Here is a 19,320-nt window from a genome sequence, read left to right as displayed (position 1 = left end):
CCGTGACCCAGTTTGGAAAAAGGTGATACTTGCTTTATAAATCTTATTTTCCTGTTTCATATTCATGAATGTAAAATTTCTAAGTTTTTTTTTTTTTATCTATCTATTGAATTCTCTACCAATTTAAAAACGGAGAGAGCAAAGAATGACCCTGGACTGCCAGTGCATCATTATGATTTGACCAATGATGACAATTGTTATTGTTTTCTCAAGCAATCAAAGAAAAATCATTCGTTATTTTGAAGAAAGGCATCCTCATATTCATTTGTTTGACATATGCAATAATAAGGTTCCTTGTATTGCATTTAATATACTTTTTTCAACTCACTTTACTTTATTGTTGCAAGTTATACCTTTCCAATTAAAAAATGTTTAAATAATATTTTTGACAGTTGTTTCACTTTTAAATGTTCAAAACAAGCTGTCAACTCTTATCTTTTTGTAAACTTGATTTGCATTAGTAGAAGAGCATAAACAAACAGACCTCAAATATCAATTAACATTGTCCTTCAAACCACTAGGTTTTCCCATTTGCCAGCAAAAAATAAATCAAAGTCATTTAAAATATAATAATGTAGTTTATTTTGTATTTTAAATGTACAGGTCAGGATAAGTATGTTTCATAAGTAGGTTTCATTTTTAAATATATATCTTAGGCTGAATGACGATTAGCCAAAAAGAGATATAATATTGCTATTATTCCCACAACTGAAATTGTATTAGTACTAATCTGTGTCATTAACAGTCCTGAGTAAATGACTGCAGAAGCCAATTTTAAAATATAATAAACATTTTACAGACCCAAAGTCTTTAAAAATAAAGATTCTATAAAAGAACAGCAGATTCCAGAGTACAACAAACCATAACTGCACAGAGAAACAACACTGTTGAAACCTCTTATATTTGATTGCAGCTGATGAATGATAAAAGCACTGACAGCAAATCAGAATCATTCCACTTTAAAGAGCAGAAGATAAACTCTTGTTCTTTGGTGTGGAGGTAGCAGAGTTACTCTTTTAGTTACCTTTATTGGTCTTGGTGTGTAGGGGGGCTTTAAAAGTGCCACTCAAGCTACTGGGTCCACACTTACTTTATTCATTTTCTGGACTTTTTACTGTCACAGAGGGAAACGCTTGGCACTGTCTGTAATTAATCAACAATACAAATTAAACCATACCAAAGAGCATTCAAATATTACTATTAATAAAGTTGAACACATTTGTCAATGCTAAATATTCCTCATTCATCTGTAATATCAATAAGATGCTTAACTGGTTATTGATGGTTCAGTGTAATGGATGACACTGTGGTGTAAGAGAATTAGCATTACCCTGAATGACCGAACTTCTGCTACAGCTAATACTGCAGGCAATCAGCTGACACTGAGCTTCACCAGTAAAGATAATCAGTTATTTACAACATCTACTTTGTATTATTCAAAAAAATCGAATAATACATACAACAAGAAGACATAGTCCTTTTAATATAAATCCGCTAGGCCTGAGGCATTTTTCATTTTTGGTGACACAATATATCAACCATTATATTTACTTCAAAATGAATGTCACCATGCTTTTACATTCCACTTGTGCCTGTGTCTCTTACAGCTTCTCGAACATAACATGTAGACATGAGGTGAAGTTCAAATTAAAAACAATGCTTCTACAAAAAAAAGTTGTGACAGGCCTAAACACAACCAACACTATTACGTGAAAATGACTAGTCAACAAATATATTTTTTTAACTTGCCATATTATATGTTTATTTAAAGAGGTAATGGTAAAATCAAAGTCCAGACCATTACACTGAATGACAATTTTACACTTTGATCTACATATATTTTTACATTTTTACACATATTTGTACATTTTATTGTCTCAAAAGTTATTTGAAATATAAAAATAAACGATAAACTTGCATTTAAGGTGTTTATTATGTATTTAAAATGACATTTGTAAATGTAACTTGATGCGGACATATGGGCCTGTAACCCATATGTATGTGTATGCATGTATGTAACATGTTTTGGTCAAAATCCCATGTTATAAAAGTGATATGCGGGCTATTTAAGACTATATTGGTTGATTAGACGGCAATGCTGACCTAAAAAGCAAAATGTTTGGCCTTTCTCTCTTCATCATACATATATATTACCCTTTTAGACAGTTTCTGAAGTGAAAAATAAAGAAAATGCTATTCAAAACTTATTGAAATTACCAGTTTTTATTTATTTATTTACCCATGTAAAGGCTGATTTATACTTCTGCATCAGACCAGGGGGCAAGGAACTCGACCGGAAGTTGAAGTCGGGTGGGGGCTGCCATCTTTTAGCAGAACTTCACTTGCGTTAGCATTCCCATTGACTCCCATTCATTTTGCCGTCACTTTGACAGCGAATAACTTTACATCTGAGGCGTTTAAAGACTCTGTTTGTCCATTATTTATTTCTAAAGATACACGACAATGTATAAAGGGCTCCATTACCTTCTATGTTACATTATGGCCTTTTATAAACAGTTTTTGTAAAAAATAGGCTAACGATTGCGTCATAACCACTCGGCTCTCTGTCGCATTACCGTACAGACAGGAGGAGAAGCTCGCAGGCAATTAACTTAATATGGCGTAGTGGCGTTACATTTTAAAATACTATACAAAATAATTAATCAGAATACTTACTCCTGCTCACTCACGACAAAGAACTCCCCGCTCAAGCTCACCGTCTCTGCAAGATTAACGATGGCAGTTTGCACACACAGCTACTAGAAGATTTACATCTGTCAGACAGGTTGCTGACGTCGTCAAGCTTATTCGCGTCTGTGCGTTTATCTTATTAGTGAGTTTACTTAAAAACAGCGATTGTATCCTCTCGTCGCGGGAATACATAATGTAGCGATTCAGTATCTAAACTATATTCAACTATAATCCAAGTCGTATAAAATAGGGGTATAAAATAGAATTGGGATTGGGCCTAAGTGTTGACGCACTCCCTTACGGCGCAGCCTGACGTACACCTTTCCACAAATATAACAGCGTATCGATTCTACACGGACCGCAAGCTCTGTGATTGGTCTGCTTAAACCCCTCCCTCCAAATGTACTTGAGTTTTGTGTTTATGTGCACTTTAATATATCTTAATGTTACACCTTCTTATATAAAAATAAAACAAAGAACAAGTGTCTTATTTATTATAATACATCGCATTACACATCACTTGCTTTGTGTGAAAAACAATGTTGATCTGCCGTGGTACAACTCCTTGTGGAGATGGAAAGAATGCCATCTTCTCTTGTTCCATTGTTTTTGTAGTTTTTAATAATGATTTAATGATTTGATATTTATTTGCTGCTGTCAAGGCTATAATGCTTCTATGACAAGCTGCTTCTTCTTTGGCTTTTGTCATGGTCTTGGTTTACACCAGGAACATGTCTGTGGACACTGCAGACTAGCAGTTTGAGTGTGTACTGCATGTCGATGCGGACAACGACACAGAAGTATAAATGAAATCTGATACATAGCCTATGGCGCAGGTGCGACAAAGAAGTATAAATCAGCATTAAGATCACAAGAACCACCCCACCACCATGCACACTTTTTCACTGGATCTAAGCAAATCTCATAGGTGACCTATTTTTATCTGGAAAAGGTGAGGAGTTTGCATCTATGAAAGACATGAAGGCAGAGGTGAAAGAGGCAGGTCATATAAACAGGTTCTCTCTTAAACAGAATGATGTGAAAACTACAATTTGACAATCAATTCAAGATAGCAAGAATTTCATATATTTATCAATATGTTTATTATCAGGTTACATTCTAATGAAGTCACTCAATTAAAAAAAAAAAAAATACATACACTTTATGTCATAACTTCCTGAAAAGAAAGCAAAAAGCTCAGTGTTTACTCAATTGCATTATTGCCACTGGTATTCTGATACTCTCTGTACAGCAGAAGCCGTTCTGTGGTGTGTTGTGGCAGTCTGTTTCTCCGAGCCCGTACGATACAGGACGCTAGAGGAAACAGTCTTTTAAACCCCCCTGAAGATGCTGGGACGGCCAACAGTTTGCGGCAGATGCTCTGTAGGAGAGGGAAGCGGGTAGCCTCTTTCCAAAAGGTCTGGACAGAAACTTCTCCCTCAGACAAGGGCTCTGATAAATACTGATGCAGCTCTGGCACATTCATAAGCCTCTGCCTATTAACATCTGCTTGTTCACTGCTCATTTCCGAGGCGGTACAAGTTTCACTTAATGCTGACTCCACTACTGAAGAGGCACGCTGTTTGGAGGGTGTAAACAGTGTGGTACTCTTGAACTTCTCTTTTCCACTGTCAAAGGGTTGCAGCTTGATTCGTGGGTCCAGAACTGTGGCGAGTATAAAATCTCTTCGCAAAATCAGAGGCTGGAAGTAAGAGCGGAGACCAGAGCGCAGGGATGAGCAGAAAAGGCTGAAGCTCGTGGCCTTGGCCTCAAGTGTTTTATCCAGTCCAATGATAGACGGAATGACGAGGGACAAGGTGAAAGCGTCTTCCTGAAGCACCTGCACCACTTCTTCGAAAGGCTCCACCAAGCCCACAAAGTCCACTACCTGCTCACGTGCAACATGAACCACTGGTGGACAGACGTGGCAGCTGTTTGTCTCCGTGCGAGCTTGATTGAGAAGGGTCATCACCAAGTCCCACACCGACTCCTGCATGAACTCACGAATGATGGTGATTGTGGAGTTCCAGGCGTAGCTGCTTGTGCTGCAAGAAACAGACAGTGAGTGCTTGCATTTCCGTGCAAGAACCTCAAGCCAGTAGGCACTGCGGCGAAAAAAAGACACCACACTTTGTATCTCAAGATGTATACGCTCAACAACTCTGGACTTCTTCAGGGCCTCCTTCATTACACAGTGCAGTAGTGTTGTAATACAATCCAGATGCTTGCTGCACGAGACTTCAGCTATAGAGTATTCATCTATGGCGAACTGGTCATCAAGAAAATGCAATAACTCATCTTCATCTGGATCGTTCTTTTGTGCAGAATACATGATCTTGTAGTCACAGAAAATATCATGTGTAGCAAGTGTGTTCTTGGCCTCGTGGACAATGCTGTAACCAATGTTATGTGGGAAAAGCCCATAGCTTAGAAGAACTGATTCGAGCTCTCCTCCAATCTTTGCCGTAAACTGATGAGACTGCAACTGGCGAAAAGCCACAGTTGGTCTGTGAATGTTCCAGTCGTCATCAAGAAAGTGTATCTGAACGGCAAGAAGTGGTTCTGCATGTTCACTAGCCCAAATATCAGCAGTGATGTGAATAACATTACGGCCTGAACTCAAAGATACACAGTTCATGAGCTGCTGGATCAGCTGTGGCTTGATGGTTTTCTCCACAGCATTATAGAGCTCTAATGCTACGGTGCGCTGAGAGAGTTGTGGGTGTTGAGGACCAAATGAGGACAAGAATTTACAAAATCCTGAGCCTTCAGTGAAATTCAGGGGCAGCATGTCCTCGGCAAGCATTCGCAAAACATCATCAACAAAAGCTTTATGCTGTGGCGCCACAGCAGAAGGACTTCTGGAGCTGGAGGGTGAACATGGGTAGAGCGGAGGACTGTTCACATCCAGCGGTCTTTCTAAAGTCGTCCTCTTCGTCTCCTTCACCTTGGGTAGTGCCTCTGCTGTGATCTTTGACTGTGGATTAAAATTAAACATTTTAAAAAAGACAGGCGTAGGCAAACACATTAAAGGGGGGGTGAAATGCTCGTTTTCACTCAATATCCTGTTAATCTTGAGTACCTATAGAGTAGTACTGCATCCTTCATAACTCCAAAAAGTCTCTAGTTTTATTATATTCATAAGAGAAAGATAGTCTGTACCGATTTTTCCCGGAAAAACACGACCGACTGGAGGCGTGACGTGTGGGCGGAGCTAAAGAATCACAAGCGCAAGTAAGCTTTTGCGTTGAGAGCGTTTGGAAGCTACGGCTTTTCCGGCAGAAGTGCCCTAGGACCCATATAAGGAAATTCCGCTCCATCTAACGTCACACAGAGCCATACTCGGAAAAAACTTTCTGAAACTTGTGACAAACCGGAAGGAGTATTTGAAATACTCCTTCAAACGTACAACTTAATTTTTGAAACTTTGTCCATGTTTAGCATGGGAATCCAACTCTTTAACAGTGTAAAAAACTCAGTATGCATGAAATAGCATTTCACCCCCCCTTTAATTTCTAAATTATCCAAGTAGGCCGATCATACTTGTCTCCTCAGTCTCTCCACTATCATTCATAAATGGCATTAAAACCTCAAACGACGTCAATACTTTATATTAACTTAACACATATGCTAAATCTCAGCTTGGGGACAGAATCTACAAACTGTATCCTGGTGTAAAATTAGGTGTTTGAAACAAATATACAAAACCACTGCTAGAGGAAACACACCTTTGTTCATGTGTATATAAACTCTGTGACAAACTAGCCCCACTGTCTTGAGGTAATCAGCAGTTAGATTGCTGTGTCATGTTGTCATATTTAAAGCTTTTTTTTTTGTTGGTAAAAATGATCCAAAAATCAACATTTGAGCAAGTAAGTTTGAGCAACTTCTGGGCTGATTGCACGTTAACTTATCGTGCATTAACCAATATCAAATATAACAATATCCTCCAAGATGTCATCACTCCCGGTCAGTGCACTCTTAAGCATTTATGAGCAGCAGGTCGTGTAATACGTGTGAAATCTTTTATTTTTGTTACATTTTTGTTTTGTTTTATTTTGAGTATTTCCCGATACCGATTCAATCTGATACCAGCGCAGTTAAATCAATGTCAATTTTCTATACTTCTCTGTGTTGACCTGATCATCACTCTTTTGTGTTAATCACAATCTACTGCATATACACAACTTCATTTTAAAGGAAAATAACAAATAAAAAAAATATATAATCAATCTATGACAAAACTAATATTTTAAACTAGGTTAGTGGATAATTCGGCAGCAAAAGATATTCTAGAAAAATCCGCAGAAAATGCCAGGATCGGAGTCGATACCGATCCTGAGTATCGATGCATCCCTATTTAAAAACTAATCGCCACAAACAGATTTCCCAAAAGGCTTATAGACGGTTTCAACGGCATCAACATAAACAAACGTTAATGCGCGTGAGCGCTTTTGTGGACCTAACTTAATTTCCGGTAGACTGCAAATAGAATCAATAACAACAGCCAAGTCCCTCTAGAGTAGATATTTTTTGATAACAAACAAAATGTGTTTTCTGTGTGGATCAGGCGGACTTAATGAAAATGCTAATTCATTATTTGCCAGCAGGAGATGTTTTAAAGCACAGACATAAAGCGCGAGAAATAGAGGTTTCCCCAGTAACAGCTGTAAACAAAGCAGAGCTACGCTCACACGCTGCTTTATCAGGCATATAACATGCAAATCTTCTTTCAGAAATACAGCGATATAAAAACACCTGTGCCTCGTTTTGATATTTAAACATAAATGTAAGGAATTATTGTTATTAAACATGCAGTACGTTATGCAACGTTACTTACTCATGTTTATTTAACGAAGCCTTTTTGAAAATCAATCAGTTTTAAAATTGTGGCGAGTCTCCAAAAATAAATAAATGTATGGGAAACACATCCAGCAGCACAGCCACCTGAGCCCAACTTCAGTCTACTCATCACCTTGCCTTTAACTGCGTTTGTAGATGGCACCGCAGCCAGACCGATATACACAACACAGACCGGAAGTTAACTTAGGTCCAGACGCGTGCGCCCGATGAAACCGTCTATACTTCGTTGAATAAAATAAGCGCTTCACGTTTCAAAATTAAAATGCAGCGTAGGTGTTTTTATATGAACGTATCTTTGAAAAGAACGACTCTCTTCAGAAAAGCTTCGATGTCATTTTCATTTCTGTAATACTTGATTAAGTAGCGTTTGTGAGCAGGGCTTTCTTGATCACAGTCATTACTGGGGAAACCGCTATATATCCCCATTTTTATTAGTGATGGGTCATTAAATGAATTTTGCAAGATCAAGTGCTAAACACGACACAAAAAATAAAATACCTTTTCATGACTTGTGGAAGTCGTGGTTTCTTTTTGAGACGAGTAGAGTCCAAGATCACTCAAGTCAACATCTTCTATCTTGTAGGTGCCCTTGTCCATTTTACGCTTTAAGGTTGAATACCAGTGGTTCTTTATTGAATTATCAGTCCTGCCAAACAAACATTACCAAGTGCTGATCAGTTACAGTGCCTTACAGCAACCATTTACAAAATAAACAGAGAACAGCCTTCATTACATAATACATGACAACACTATAAATAAGACTGTTTAACATTAACTATAAAAACAAAGATGATTTACAGTTTTCTTTCAATTCTAAATTACCTTCCAGGGAGAAACTTAGCAATTTGTGCCCAACGAGATCCCAGCACACAATGGCATTTAATGATCATGAGATCCTCCTCTTCTGTCCAGGGGGTCTTAATCACAGACGGGTCGAGGTGATTGTGCCATCGCTCACGGCACTGTTTGCCTCTTCTGCCTTTTAGGTGCTTTGCAATTGTGCTCCAATTCTTGTCACCGTACATAGTCACCAGCTGAATGAGCTACAGAAGGAGAAGACATCACAGTTAGATCCCGTCTCAATACATGAGGACAGTCCACTTCGGGAGCTTTTCAACATTTCATTTCAGAAACCCATGCTATTACTGCTGTATAATACTTTTTAAAGTAATAATAAATTGATGTTTTAGGAATAACATACAACCAAGATATCTTTCACACGTTTTAATGTATACAGTTCTGCCGTGCATCATTTTATTTGACAAAAACAATGAAAACCCAAGTGTTTTGAAAAATAAAACGTCCAGCCCTGATCCTTCATGAAGATCTAATAAATACACCAAACACTGCTCACCCTTTCATCTTCTTCTTTGGTCCAGGTTCCCTTAACGAGATCTGGATCTAAGACAACCGTGAATCTGTATTTACAATCCTGTGCAGAGCGTCCCTGCAAAAACAGTTCAGACTCAAATATGTACAACCACAAATGATCACTTAAACGCTTCAGTATTTATGAAGTAACGTTTTAAATTAAATCACTCACAGGTATGAAGCTTGAGACCATTTCCCACTCATCCTTTCCAAACCTCCTGACGAGGGATGCAAGACTTTCATCCTAAATATTTGCCATTATAAAAAAATAAAAAAGTTATATCCCTTAAAAGTAAGCATGTTTGTGTATTATTAGCAATGATTTAAATGCAACTCAATGCTTCAGCTCACCTCTTTTGAAGTCCATTTACTCTTCAGTCGCTCAATGTCTTCATCTATATCAGACTCGGGATCCATCACACCCTTAGGTTTAAGACTATTACACTAGAAACACAGAGAGGAGAATCAAACAGGATTCAGGACTGCCACTTAATATTCCTACATCCGCCCATTGAGCTGAACTCCAGTGCTAATCAGACCTACAGAGCCAGCTATGAACTTATACACACTAAAACAGCTCCAATGAGAAGCAGAAAACAGAGTGATGGTCACAGGAAGTGCAAAACTAAATGAAGTATGGTTTCAATGACATGTAATCACTCATTAGTTTAAAGGCACAGAAAGTAGGATATTACAGCAACAGAGAAAGAAATGAAACAGAGAATATGAAACATACCTTACTGACCCTTTCAAAGGAGGACTCAAATGAATCGCTGGATAAGCATCCTGAACCTAAAATTTTGAAAGCATCACATTAGTTAAAAAATAAAACTATTTATAGGGCTTGGGCGCCGCGTTGCATTCTGGGACGTGGCGGACATGTTGATGGTTGTTACTTTTATTTAGAAAGGCTGGAATACCCAACACCACTTTCATAACCAATTTTTAAACACTACACATCATATATTTGCCAATTTTGTTTAATAGAGAAAAACTGGTCATCATACTCTAAATGACTGAGGATCACAAACGACCAGATTTTCATGATCCTCGGTCAGTTAGTGTATATGACCAGTTTGCAGAGTGTTTTAAAATCTGTTCGAAGAAGTCATGTAAGTATTCAAGCCTTAACTTAATGTGTGCTCTAAACTCTGTCCAAAACATGTTTAAAGGGGTCATATGGTGCAATTTAAATTTTTCCTTTCTCTTTGGAGTGTTACATGCTCTTGGTGCATAACAAAGATCTGTGAAGTTACAAAGACTTAAGTCTCAAATCCAAAGAGATATTCTTTATCAAAGTAAAGACTCTGCCACCCCCCAAAACACCTTGTTTAAACACGCCCCCACATCTCTACATCACTATGTGGGAAGATTTGCATAGTTTATTAGCTATTAGTTTATTTATTTATTACTTATATTACTTATTGACTGTTCAAATGCTGAGTTTTGCATGTCAATAATTTCATTATAACTTAACCCAAGAGAACTGATACAATTTATTTTTATGGAAATCAGTAAATTAATCCTAATCCTAAAGCAGAGCTGTTTGGTTGTGATGTTAAAGCTAACTGTGCTAATATCACGGGAGCAGATCTAACTGCAATGCACAACCGTTAGTGAACAGTGAACACTATAAATATAATAGATGTGCAACATTAGATAATAAAATGTAAACTAAATAGTTATAGTACACCAGTTTAAAACATACAGTGCCCTACATACAGGAGAGCAACTGATTTCAGACAGTGAACTTTGTGATTAGCATTCCCGGCTAAATCAGAGCAAACTAACCAACATTTTCTTCTGGAAAAACAAACCTTATATGTTAAACTCGCTCTGTAAAAGATGTGTTTAGTTTATAATAGCGCGAATACTGTAATACTAGTCACATAACAAGAACTCTAGCGTTACTTTCTGAAATTGAAGCTGTTTTCCTATAGTTCAGACACTAAAATAAACATAAAACCTGGACAGTTAGTGTAAAATTGCTCACATCTCTACCGTTTCATCTGTCTGTAGATGAGCTGCTCTGACGGATATAACGCTAACTGTCGGACAAACGCGGTGGAGACTATTTTCAGCAATTAAACGGCACACTTTTGACTGTTGTTTTTCTTTCTTACCCACACACTTGCCCGGGCATTTCTTCGCTGTCCTGCAGGAGTTTCCAAAATGTCAACGATAATGCATGAAGTAAACTCACTTTTATAGTGAAAGTTATGTGTTACTGTAGTGAAAGCTTGCGGTTTGTTTGCCTCGCACGCTCCTAACCTCCAACTGCTGCGTCCTGACTGAGCCCGCGCACAGCTTCTGCGCTTGACTCCGTCACATCTGCGCTCAGTTTGCGCAGCGCAGCCGCTGCTTTCCTCCCACTGCAGCCCGGCGGGTTTGCGCAGAAATACGCAGCACACCCCGTTCACAAGCGTTAACTCAGTGACACACAGAATGTACTTTACATGTAAGTGTTTGTACTAGACACCGCTGGTGCATTATAACGTGTCTAAACATTTATTCAAATCAGCTTTCATTGTCATCATTTTTGCGCCGACAGAACTTTATTTTATAAGTATAATTGTGGTTCTAGATACTAGTATGTTTATATATATATATATATATATATATATATATATATATATATATATATATATATATATATATATATATATATATGATTTAAGTCAAATGTGTTCTTCACTTTATTAAACCTTTCAAAGAACAAATAGGCATTTTCATCTTTCGGTTATTCAGCAAAAAATCCAAGCAGCATATCATAAACACAATATAATAAAATGATGAATTAAAAAAAAATAATAACAAAACATGTAAAGCAAATTTCAAGACAAAGAGTAGTTTGGAGAGGTTCAATGCAGTAGTTTTTTTTTATTATTGTTTTAGAGATTAGAATAAAATTCTAAAATATTTTTTAAACGCCTCAAAACACGGAGAAACTTTAACCAATTTACCTTATCTCAGAAATGTTCCAGACTTAACCCAGAGTTAGTCTACACTGTGGAAAGCACACACTTCCTTAAACTCATCTTTGCTGATTGCAAATAGATAACTTCTAGATAAGAAAATGATCTTATTTACAGTCACCTGACGAGACTAAAATTAGCATTTGCATAAGGACCAAAACTAATTATAATTTGTCTAAAAACAGTTTCTAACTTTCTAGTGATCATAAAGTCAACATGGAATTGAACTATTTTTGGTATTTCTGTTTGATCTTTTTTATGTTTATTTAAAGGAAGCTAATATAAATGTTATACATGTTACTATTAAAATAGATGGAGATGTTCTGCTTAATGGTGAAGTCAAAATGAATGAACAGTGTGTGAATGTAATGCTTTGCATGAATTCATCGCTGCTTTGTCATATGGAAACAAAAACTGCCACATCAGAGGAAAATAAAATAAAATCTCAACACATTTTTTTTCCAAGGTGAATTCTATCATATCACACAAATTAAGGGAAAAATTAGCAAGATTTGACAACATCTTAAACAAAAACACATATGAGCAGTATATATATGTATATCTGTACATATCTGTGTCAAAGAGAAAAAACAAATACATTTATCATTGGTTCTTGACAAAGACTTTCTCAGCATTAATACATGATTTCATAAAGCACAGTTAGATTAACTTCACTTTTTTAGATCATAAAATAGATTTGATTGTGACATTTTTAACAACAGAAGAGCATTGCATTACAGGATGTTTTGCACATAACGTTACAAAGCAAAGGTGTCATTTTCCATGCTTTTCAGTAATCAGATGAAGAACATTAGATGAGAATGTTGCCAAAGGTAAAGCAGGCAGATCCACCATCCCCCAAAGACGAGCAAGATCACAAATCTACTGTAGACTTTTACAGGTTTTGCAACTATAGCTTCTTTGCCAGCGGTGCAATCAGCAAACCCGTCTCCGGCAATGTCCTTTAGTCTTACACAAAGAACATGAGTGCATCCTGATGAAATATCTTATTATGAATGCAGAATCTGAAAACTCGTCATGCGACAGGTGCGTTTCCTGTGTCACAGCTTACCCTCATCCCAGTCCAGTGAAACGCCCTGCGCTCAGAGAGCTGACGGCGAGAGAAGTCTTCGCCTCAGAGGAAGCCGTCTTCTCCAGAGATGTATGAGAAGCCGGTGAAGGCGTTGGAGCTGCTGGTGGCCAGGCTGGGGGTGAGGTCTGGGGTGCGGCCCACAGAGTTGGGCACCGTCTCTCTGGTGAACTCTGGGTCAATGTGCTGAAGGTCTGCTGGGCCTCTCTGGAGAAACACGGCAGAACGCTTACTACACACATCGCTTTCAGTGTAGCACTGGCAGATGGACCGCAAATGAATCTGCTTCCTAATAATCACCAACAGTGCTGGGGAAACTTACCTTAAAAAGTAATTCATTACGATACTGCGTTACTCCCTAAAAAGTAACTAATTATGTTACTTAGTCGCTTTTTATGGAAAGAAATGGGTTACGTTTCTCTTGAGTTACATTTTAAATCTGGCCAGGGCTTGCTTGCTTGCTTTTGATATAAAAAAAAAATCTTCTTTTGCTTAGTATGGCTGAATTGGATCCTCGAAGGTCAGCAGAAAATACTTTGGTTAATAAAATGGGATCAAATACATAAATGAAATCTGTCTTATTTAACAAGTTTAATTATTGCAGGTTTGTATAATATTCAAAGTTTGCATTTGACAGTTTTTCTTCATTTTGAGGCACACTGAATGTGTGTTTGTGCGGGTGAGATGAGTAACACATGTTCAGATTTAGTCTAGAGCTACAGTGAGATCATGTTCACACTGCACTGACTCTGGATGTCTGTCACCATGGCAACACCAGAACTGTCACTCAAAACATGAGAAACAAAGTAACTGCTGTTACCTTATATTTCCTTCTAAATTAAAAAGTAATCCGTTACTTTACTAGTTACTTAAAAAGCAATCTGATTATATAACTCGCATTACTTGTAAAGCATTACCCCCAACACTGATCACCGAGGGAGTCTGTAGTAACCTACCACATTTGGGTTATATGGAGGAGTGATTCGCTTGTGGTAGAGGTCGTCCCAGTTTATGGGGGTGAAGAAGACATGATTTTTAATCTCCAACTGCAAAACCACAACAGTTGACACATTAACAGTGACGCCTGGCCTGATACACAGTTTCACAGTGACAAAGACCTCCAGAGGGTCACTCACAAAATCAGCAATGGCTCCTATGCGGCGGCGCTGGTCTTTCTGCAGGAGTCCGTAGAGCAGGTGACTGGAGGCCTGAGACTTCCCCGGAGGCAGATGCAGAGGTTTGTGAAGGATGGCGTCGTACATCTCAGACACGTCCCGGCTGTAGAACGGAGGCTGTGTGCCACAGTCTGATTATAATCCATTACGTCTGGGCCAAGAAGATTAAATATATGCAGTGACTAGGTGAACTTACTAAGCTGTAAAGTATCTCATAGAGCACAGCTCCGAGACACCACCAGTCCACAGTGCGGTCATACGGCTCTTTCCGCAGGATCTCAGGGGCCAGATACTGAGAGGGAGAGAAAAACACATGACTTTGTCAACCCAGATACATAAAACACACTCACATCGCAAATCTCAACTGCTGTAATTGTTTATATGATGGAAAAATTGAAAACTGTGTCCATGCATACACTCACATAAACCAATATATATAGAGAGAGATGTAATGGCTTTAACCGTTTTAAAATGTCTTCGGTTATTGTTAAAATGTGCTGTAAATTATCAAAAAGTACTGACACATAAATTGTTTAATAAGTTTTGTATTTAAAATCAACAAAAAATAACTTTTTGTTGCGTAAACATTAAAACTATAACATTACCAAAGATGTCTGGATTTTAAATGACAACATGACTGAAATGCATGTGCAAAATGCTTTGAAAAAGTTTCATAAAATGGTAAACCTCACATTTCAGCCTTAAATAAAGAAAAGGGTTAAGGGTTCATTTTATCTGCTCCATAAATAATTATTGATGCCTTATCTGAATTGTTTAAATGTGTAGAATCAACATAAATAGCTTTTCATCAACTGGTCAAAGTTTACAGAAGGCCTGTTTTTAGTGGAGACAGAAGCTGAATGTGAAGGTGAATCTCTGTAAGTCCACTCTCTGACAGCAGGTGGCGCTTCTGAGGCAGCAGAATCACAGATTATAACCTCCGTGGACAAAGTAGCAGTGCAATTAAATCACTACTTTATTAGGGATTAGGGTGACCACACCTCATTTTGGACTTACAAAAATGGGATTTCTAAACTGCTCAAAATGTCCAGGATTCAGCTTTTGCTTTCTAAAGTTTCCATTCATTGTGTGCATTTTTGTATTAAAGACTCCTGCTGAATTTCTGAACTGCCTGCTCCCATAAACTTCCTAATAAATATATTGAATATTATTTTCGCACATCAGGGAATTACTATCAATATATGGCGTATTTCAATCAATTTGAATACAGCTCATGTTTGATGCAAGGGTACCCAATCTGCAATTTTTTTTATTATTATAATTTTTTTTTTTTGCATGGAATTGGGCTGATTTTAAACTGTTGTGGTGGGTTAATTTCTCCCTTGGTTTAAAGGTTTGAAATATTGCATAAATAACATGTGACTGAAATGCTTGTACTGAAATATTTAGCATTCCACCTTTGATACGACTGTGGTAGATGTTAAGTTTTGAGAAGTATGGCCACTTGTAAGAAGCCTTTAAGCTGAGTTTAACATCATCTGCATATCAATGACTGTAAAAGATGTATTTTAGGCATGAACATTTGAGTTGTGATATTTGGGATATGGTCATTGCACTAGGCCTTTGCACTATTCATCACGAGTTGTTTAAATCACGGTAAACGGATATGATTTTAATGATAATTAATATATAGAACAGTAATAATAAACATGGTGAATTTTATCATGATTTATCGCCAAACCATTAATCGTTCCTTCCCTAATACACACACACACACACACACACACACATATTTGCTACATTTATTTATTTATTCATAGCTGCGTATATCGTCACACAACTGTAGCTGTATTACTGTCCAGCTCTTTATATAAAGTTGAAAATAAAAGTATGTCCAGCTTTATCCACGTACACACAGTACACTAGTATAGACCTTATGTAGCTCGAAGAGATAAGAATATTATAAACAGTGACATTATGATTTCCTGTAGCTGCTTTGAAACAGTGTGTACTGTACTCAAGGATGGTACTGTACCTCTGGGGTGCCGCAGAAGGTCGTGGTGGTTCCTTCTGGTTCTATGCCTTCTTTACACAAGCCGAAATCTGTTAACACCACATGACCCTGAGAGAGATCAGAAACAAACTTATATGCACGATCACAATGCATGTATTAGTAGTGTTGCACACAAGTCCCGAATGCCTGTTTTACCTGGTGGTCTAACAGAATGTTTTCTGGCTTGAGGTCTCTAGATGGGAGCATGAAGAGATGGAAGTGAGTTGTGTCCAGCTGAGATCTGAAGAGAAAGCTGTGCGGTTACTGACCTGTACACTATATTGAGAGAGTGAAGGTATCCGATGGCACTGGCCACCTCCGCCGTGTAGAAGCGAGCTCGTGCCTCTGAGAAACAGCGCTCTCTCTGCAGGTGATAGAATAACTGAGGGGAGAGAAACACCTGCTTTTAACACATCCGATTGATTGTGCTGCTTGTTTCCAGCATGGCAAAAATAAACCTGTTTAAAATGGGTTAACTTGTGTGAGCTGATACTTAAACTGAGTTTATGTCTGTAACATAAATGTATAAGCAGAAGTATAGTGCTGTGGCAAATCCTGCCTGTCTTTAACCCTATATGCTGGCTGTATGTAATTCATAACCCAAAAAAACACTTTGGTATGAATCAGATGTAGTCAATCATGTTGAGCAGTGCTTCATTCTAAGTTATATATTATTATGAAGTCTTATGTACTTGATAATTATATACCGTAAAAGTTTGGGATCTACAATTATTATCATTTTTTTTAAGTAGTCTTTTCTGCTCACCAAGGCTGCATTTATTTGATCATAAGGAATGTCGTAAAGAAATGCATTTTTGAATGTCATGCATTATGTAATGTATAGCATCAATCCTCTGTGTCACATGATCCTTCAGAAATCACTCTAATATGGTGATTTACTTAAGGATTATTTAATGAATCAAAAGCACAAAAGAAAAGCATTTATTTTAAATGCAAATATTTTATAGCAATACATATGTATTAACTATCCCTTTGTAATTATATAAACATACTGTATAATAAATACATAGATTAATTTTTAATATTTTTTTAAGTCATCATGAAATTGAAGTCACCCTATCCATAAATGCATGTTTTTCTTACTGTTTCTCCAATCATCAACCCGTTTTCATCTGCCTGTGTTTTAACTGGCCACGCACGCAGCAACAGACAGACAGAACTACTGCATTTTTGTTGTTTGTGTTCTGATAATCTGTCACATTCGTATGTTTCTCGGTTGCAAGGTTTTTTTTTTTAAACAACTGTACATTTTATCTGAAAATGCCTGTTGTATTCAGAAGTGGCCATACCTCTCCACCGTTGACGTAATCCAGGACAAAATACAGCTTCTCCGAGGTCTGAAAGGAGTAGTGCAGCCCGACCAGAAAAGGGTGTTTCAGACTCTTGAGCAGCACGTTCCTCTCTGCCATGATATTCTTTTGCTGATGCACACAAACACAGCAGTGAACACAGATATGAGCTGACACCATCCAGGACAGGCCATTAGACAAGCCTTGATGAGCTTTTCAGTGCTAAAACAATGAAACTCTGCAAGCACTTTGACTCTGCTTGTGTGTTACACACTGGGATCGTTTTCAGCAATTATATTCCAACATAGTTATTACAACATATTAGTTGGCATGGTACAAAGGACAGGGTTAGATTTGAGGCTATCATTATCAGAGCAATGAGGTGTTTTAATCTTTCATATGAAAAACAAGCTGGTTGCATGTAAAAAATAAATAAATAAATAAACACCAACCTCTTTTTTCTTCAATATCATTTTCTTTTGCAAAACTTTCACGGCATAGAATTTCCCATCAGCTTTCAGTTTAGCTAAGAGCACCTGCAATCGACATGACATCTCACATATTGTTTTGGATAAAACAGCATTTCTGTATTTATTATTATTATCTTTTTCATGTAGGTCACTTATGCCTTTAAAACAATCCCAAACATTTCTTTCAAGGTAACCTTGGCAGACTTCCTTCAGAAGCGTTAATGATTGGTGAAGTCAAACGGGGCACAGTTAATCAGACGCGCCTCACCTTCCCAAATGTTCCTTTCCCAATCACAGCCAGAAAGTCAAAGTCAGTGGGTTTGGCTCTGAAGCACACAAAACAACACAGATGAACAGCCTAGCCCTAGTAATTATAATATATACAGTAATAGCCTCGGCATCACAATCACAATCTATGCACGTGAATCCGTGGTGTTCCTCACTTCTGATAAATGACTAATAAAAGTGTGCTCTTACTGAGGATTGACCGACACACCCAGATTGACCTCGTCTGATGGAGACGATAAGGACTGGAGAGGACAGGGAAACAGATTCAACACACACATCCCAGCAAAGCCTGGCTAATCTACCATGAGTAAAGAGTGAAGAATAAAAGTTCTTACTGGGTTATAATGAGCCATCTTGTGTTTGCCAGCAGCGGTGGAGATCTGAAGTGTCCAGCAGCACCCAGCTCTTATGCTGCTCTGCCGCTCACAAACTGGATCTTCAGGTTTTTGTGACATAACAGACCCATGAAGGACATTTCAACAAGTTTACACGGTAAATACAGCTGTGCAGGTCTCCTGCAAACTAGGACTATCAATAAACACTGTGTTCCTGAAGGTAACTTCTGCTGGTGTGAGGTTCGACTAAATGTGTTGTTTGATTGATATATAGTTTGATTGATATTCATCTTTATAAACACTGTGAGACGAGTTAATTATGAATCGCAATAAAGTCCTTGTTCCAGTGTAATTACACATTAATTACTGAGTTATATTAATTAACTACATGTACTTTTATATGGTTAGGGTTGCTTGCATGTAATTATGCATCATTTGTTTTTATTACAATAGTAGGTACAGGTAACGTGTAACAAGGACACCTTAAAATTAAGTGTTAACAAATACTGAATCAATACATCTGTTGGAAGTAGATTAGTGTAAACACTGACAAGCAGTTTGTATTCTATAGTTTCTGATCAAATAGAAGTAAAACAAACCAAAATAGTGTGAACATGACGTCACAGGCAAAAACATGCTCTTGACATCAGTTCAGACTGAAAAACAGCTCACCCGTCCGTTTGGAGTCAGGGTTACATATATAGCTGATAAAGTCTTGTTGAAGTGCATCATTTCAGA

At 37.7% G+C, this 19,320-nt stretch overlaps 1 protein-coding gene across 1 annotated transcript; it reads right to left on the bottom strand.

Moving 5' to 3' along the window:
* Nucleotides 1-11,787: 11,787 nt before the first annotated feature.
* LOC113040999 (serine/threonine-protein kinase Sgk2-like) lies at nt 11,788-18,711 on the bottom strand. Its single transcript, XM_026199247.1, has 12 exons — nt 18,583-18,711; nt 18,437-18,489; nt 18,228-18,285; nt 17,942-18,025; nt 17,490-17,621; nt 16,449-16,561; nt 16,336-16,372; nt 16,162-16,248; nt 14,362-14,457; nt 14,127-14,282; nt 13,947-14,036; nt 11,788-13,197 (listed from the first exon to the last, which is right to left on the bottom strand). Exons 1-12 carry the CDS (start codon nt 18,700-18,702, stop codon nt 13,036-13,038), a joined length of 1,188 nt encoding a protein of 395 aa, XP_026055032.1. The 5' UTR covers nt 18,703-18,711; the 3' UTR covers nt 11,788-13,035.
* Nucleotides 18,712-19,320: the final 609 nt, after the last annotated feature.

This window comes from Carassius auratus, chromosome 23 (genome assembly GCF_003368295.1).
Source record: "Carassius auratus strain Wakin chromosome 23, ASM336829v1, whole genome shotgun sequence".
Lineage (NCBI taxonomy): Eukaryota > Metazoa > Chordata > Actinopteri > Cypriniformes > Cyprinidae > Carassius > Carassius auratus.
This window is presented reverse-complemented; position numbering and strand designations above follow the sequence as displayed.